Genomic DNA, 5,498 nt, shown 5'->3' with positions numbered 1-5,498 from the left:
GTGAACTTAGCCTTTTCTCCTTGGTGTGATGAAGGATGAGAGGTGACCTGATAGAGGTGTATAAGATGATGAGAGGCATTGATCGTGTGGATAGTCAGAGGCTTTTTCCAGGGCTGAAATGGCTAGCACAAGAGGGCACACTTTTTAGGTGCTTCGAAGTAGGTACAGAGGAGATGTCAGGGGTACGTTTTTTATGCAGAGAGTGGTGAGTGCGTGGAATGGGTTGCCAGCGACTATGGTGAAGGTGGATACAAATGGGTCGTTTGAGAGACTCCTGGATAGGTTTCAAGTGTTTCAAAGGTATTTTATTGTCAGCAAAATGTATACAATATACATCCTGAAATGCTTTTTCTTCGCAACCATCCACGAAAACAGAGGAGTGCCCTAATGAATGAATGACAGTTAAATATTAGAGCCTCAAAGTCCCCCCCCCACCAGCTCCCTGCCCTCTCACGTGTAAGCGGCAGCAAGCAATGATCCCCTCCCTCCCCCACCAGTGAAAAACATATCAGCACCCACCACTGAGCACTCAATCATGCAGCGAAGACACAGACGTGCAGTACTGCAAAGACAGCGCATTCACCTCGTGTTCAACATACCACAGGCTCTCTCTCTTCCTAATAAGGGAGAAAAAGGTGTCTCTGTTTTGCAGCGAGAGGGGAAACATAACAAACAACTTGCTGGTTTACAATGTTAAAAGTCCATGGCATTGCTTTTTCTGAGCTCTGTGCCCAAAGATCTCAGGTCTCTGGGCTCACAACCAAAGATCTTCCAGTTCCCAGGACTCGCCGGTCTGTCGGGACACTGACCTTTGTTCTGCCCATCTCTAGACCCCAAGATCCTAGGCCTCCAAAGGCGAGCCAAACTCTTAGGCCGCTCCCTTGGCATGTCAGATAATGGTCAGTCATAAAACCCTGAGTGTGGGTCCCATTGCCACAAAGAACCAAAGTCAAAGTATAACTCCAGGTCAGGGTCTTCAAAAGAACCCTGAAAGGGAAAAATAGAGATATTGAAGACGGAAACAGAGCTGTTTCCGAAGATGCAAGCAAAGGAGTCGTGATTTAGTGCCACCTTCACTAAGCTCTGCCCTCCGGTGTACATGGAGCTTAGAAAAATAGAGGGCTATGGGTAACCCTGGGTAATTTCTAATGTAAGTACATATTTGGCACTACATTGTGGGCCATAGGGCCTGTATTTTGCTGCATGTTTTCTATGTTTCTGTGTTTTCCAATCAGGAGTTTTAGGATTCAAACTGAATTCAGCTCCAAACAGGCAGATGCACCATCTGAACATTGAGGCGGCACTACATTTTAGGGTGGTGCTTTTGCATGAGACATTGGATCAGGCAGCACACACATCACTTAACCCCAACACAGGGCCTTTAGTGCAGGAGCAATTCTTGATTGTGCTGGGGTGGGGGAGGGAGTAGGTCATGCATTTTGCACCTGGATTCACGGATTTATGGAAACTGCAAGAGGCAATCTCATTCATTTAGCCTCCCTACACAGATAAGTGAAAGAAGGTGTCTTCTTTTTTAAAAAAAATTATTTTGATTCATATTCATGTTTTAAGTTAATTCACGCAAGTTTGGGGTAATTTATAAAATCATCATTAAGATTTTTTTTTAAGTTTTAATGATTGAAATATATTTCTGCCTTTCTAAATATGGCTGACCGTCAGAGTATTTGCTGCCATTCGGCATGCAAGCAGCAAAGCCTCAGCTGGAGTTGCCACTCAGACTAGGCACCTTCTTCCTGAGTGAGGGCTTTAGCTTTCTGAGGGTCGTGCAGGCCTGGGAGGGTAGTACAGCGGTGGTGGGGGAGGGGGAAGGGGTTAACGGGAACGCATGAAAAGCGACACAAGATTTGGTGATGAATCCAACACTACAGCGTCAGATAACATCAGCCCTGGTAGCTGGATCCTTCATGTTTAATTTAATAATTAAGATTGCCTGATTTCAGCTAAGCAGAGGAGGATGCTTTTCTTTGTGAAGTAGATATCATTCTTATTTCAGAATTTTCATCTGCAAACAATAAATGAAAACTCATGAAAGTAGTGAAGTGAATAATGCTTTATTATTCTTATTTCAGAAAAGTAAGATCATTCTTTGCAGCAATAACCTAGAAGTCCCTCATGCGCCTGAAAGACCCGATGGTTGAGTTGTAGCCGCCCCAGTCACCGTATCTCCTGTATTCCCCAGGTCTCAGGAAGTACTGTCGGCCTCGGTAGTTGGGCTGCTCATAGAAGATCCAGTAGCCATCCATCACCTGACAGGAGTGGATGTCACGGTAACGGAAACGATCGTAGACAGAGGGACAGTCATCCATGAATTCCATCACCTGCCCTGCAAAGTCAGGCCTCTCATAAATCCTCATCTTGTAGATGCCTCCACGGTACTGGAATAGAAAGAAGAGTATAATTGGGCTGACGCTAAGAATAATCTATTCCAATTTCCAGATGAAGCAGGAGGACAGATGGGGTTGGGTGTCTAGGGTGTGGATAAGTTTCTGAACCACGAAAGATGGTGCAGTAAGATCTGTGGAAACAATTATTGTTTGATAATCAATGTCAGCATCTATTTGACACATGACCTGAGTGAGAAAAGCAAAGAATTGCCAAAAACATCAAATAAAATTATAACAAGGTGGAAAAGCCTGCAGACCAAACGGCAGCTGTGGAGGGAGCAACAGTTAATGCTAATTGAGTGTTAAAGGGAGAGGGATAAGAAGAATGAAGAAATGTCCATAATAGGTTGGTGAATAAGAGAGGCTGAGTGGTGCAAGTGATGATGCCACAGAATGAGAAAGGGTGATGAAGCCTTGATGGTCTCTGTCCAAAAGAGATGAATAGAGCAGACGAGAGAGAAAGCAATATCAATAGAGCTGTAGATGGCTGGGAATCTGAAATAAAAGAGAATTCCAGAGAACCCTAATGAATACTGATGACACAAAGATTGGGGGTGTTGTGAATAGTGTGGAGGGCTGTCAGAGTTTATAGCGGGCCATCAACAGGATTTAAAACTGGGCTGAGAAGTGGCAGATGGAGTTCAACCCAGATCAGAGAGTACAGAGGAGACTTACTAAAATGTTACCTGGGTTTCAGCAACTAAGTTGCAGAGAAAGGTTGAACAAGTTAGGACTTTATTCTTTGGAGCGTAGAAGGTTGAGGGGGGACTTGATAGAGGTATTTAAAATTATGAGGGGGATAGACAGAGTTGACGTTGATAGGCTTTTTCCATTGAGAGTAGGGGAGATTCAAACAAGAGGACATGAGTTGAGAGTTAGGAGGCAAAAGTTTAGGGGTAACACGAGGGGGAATTTCTTTACTCAGAGAGTGGTAGCTGTGTGGAATGAGCTTCCAGTAGAAGTGGTAGAGGCAGGTTCGATATTGTCATTTAAGGAAAAATTGGATAGGTATATGGACAGGAAAGGAATGGAGGGTTATGGGCTGAGTGCAGGTCAGTGGGACTAGGTGAGAGTAAGTGTTTGGCATGGACTAGAGGGGCCGAGATGGCCTGTTTCCATGCTGTAATTGTTATATGGTTATATGGTTATAAGTGTGAGGTGGTTCATTTTGCTAGGTCAAATACAATGGCAGAATATAGTGTTAATGGTAAGAATCTTGGCAGTATGGAGGATCAGAGGGATCTTGGGGTCCAAGTCCATAGGACACTCAAAGCTGGTTGACTGTGTGGTTAAGAAGGCATATGGTGTATTGGCCTTCATCAACCGTGGGATTGAGTTCAAGAGCTGAGAGGTAATGTAACAGCTTTATATAGGAGCCCGGTCAGACCCCACTTGGAGTACTGTGCTCAGTTCTGGTCACCTCACTACAGGAAGAATGTGGAAACTACAGAAAGGGTGCAGAGGAGATTTACAAGGATGTTGCCTGGATTGGGGAGCATGCCTTATGAGAACAGGTTTAGTGAACTTGGCCTTTTCCCCTTGGAGCGATGGAGAATGAGAGGTGACCTGATAGAGGTGTACAAGATGGTGAGAGGCATTGATCGTGTGGATAGTCAGAAGCTTTTTCCCAGGGCTGAAATGGCTAACACGAGAGGGCACAGTTTTAAGGTGCTTGGAAGTAGGTACACAGGAGATATCAGGGGTAAGTTTTTTTTATGCAGAGAGTGGTGAGTGTGTGGAATGGGCTGCTAGTGATGGTGGTGGAGGCGGATAAATAGGGTCCTTTAAGGGACTCTAGGATAGATGCATGGAGCTTAGAAAAATAGAAGGCTATAGGTAACCCTAGGTAATTTCTGCAATAAGTACATGTTTGGCACAGCATTGTGGGCCGAAGGGCCTGTAATGTGCTGAATCAAGATTTTCAGTTTATAACCTTTCATTTGAGCTGATTTGTTCTGATATGTAAGAGGAGAGGTTGGTTGTCTAAAGTCATTGAATTTAGTATTGACTTCTGAGGGCTGTAACATGCCAAGCCAGAAGATGAAATTCTGTTCCTCTGCAAGCTAAAGCATATCGATCTGAGAATGCCAGAACTGCAGAGTATTTGCAGACTTCCTGCTTTAATTTCAGACTTCTTGTATCTTTACTTCAAGGTCTGATTGATTGGTTCCATTTTGGAACATACATTGGATAAGTTGATTAGTGATATCTAATTCTCAAGTTCAGTTTGATGGTATTTCCCCCATTTAATTTTAAGGTTATTTTTAGCATAGGTGAAAGAATTGTGAAAGGTGAAATCATGTTATAAATCGTTCTGTAGATGGTCCATTTACTCTCTGTACTCCGATCAAATAGTTCATCTTCCAGTTCTTACGTAATTACTGTGACAATTTATCAAATGGTGCTTCAGTTTTAGTTATGTGCTGACTACCTTGCCTGTAGATACTAAATAGAGAACACTTTATTCCGGGATCAAAGTTGTATGTCTTCAGTTTTATTACAAAGATGAGGTTAATTAGATATATCTCTTCCAACTACTAAATATATATAGAAACATCCAAAATCTTTTCACAGTTGATAAAGAGAAATGAAATATCAAGCAACATGTCCTTTCCTACTCTTCATTCTGGGTAAAACATAAAAACCAAGAAATAGGAACTTACAGGTGGGTAGCTACGACAAGATCCAATGCAGTCACTGAACCCCATCCAGCGCTGGTAGTCAGGATACTCTCCCCTGCTCAGGACATACTGGTATCCCATGTAGTTGGGTCTCTCGTACAACACCCACCAGTCACTGTCAACACGGATGGAGTTACAGCGGCTGAAGTAAGGGGAGAGGTCAGCACAGTCGGAGCTGCACTCATAGTGCCGACCCTGGAAGTTCCTGTCCTCGTAGAAGATGATCTGTGGGAAGAAATTGGTTTATAAATTGGTAGGTACACTAAATAGCAAAGATACTCTAAAAATGTTTCATACACGTCTTATACAAAATTCCCCTTACCTTTCCCATTTTGAGCTCGCAGTTGACTGAGTAACTGAGTGAGCGTAGCACTGCCTCGCACAGCTGGGTATTTATATGCTGAGCAGAAAG

The 5,498-nt window shown here is 43.4% G+C and overlaps 1 protein-coding gene across 1 annotated transcript; it reads right to left on the bottom strand.

Annotated features, from left to right (window-relative positions):
* Positions 1-2,056: 2,056 nt before the first annotated feature.
* Positions 2,057-5,498, bottom strand: LOC140728307 (gamma-crystallin S-1-like). Its single transcript, XM_073046846.1, has 3 exons — positions 5,409-5,498; positions 5,069-5,311; positions 2,057-2,396 (listed from the first exon to the last, which is right to left on the bottom strand). The coding sequence occupies exons 1-3, from the start codon at positions 5,415-5,417 to the stop codon at positions 2,121-2,123; spliced, it is 528 nt and encodes a 175-aa protein (XP_072902947.1). The 5' UTR covers positions 5,418-5,498; the 3' UTR covers positions 2,057-2,120.

This window comes from Hemitrygon akajei, chromosome 5 (assembly GCF_048418815.1).
Source record: "Hemitrygon akajei chromosome 5, sHemAka1.3, whole genome shotgun sequence".
Classification (NCBI taxonomy): Eukaryota; Metazoa; Chordata; class Chondrichthyes; order Myliobatiformes; family Dasyatidae; genus Hemitrygon; species Hemitrygon akajei.
Note: the sequence above shows the minus strand (reverse complement) of the source record. Positions and strands in the feature narration are given on the sequence as shown.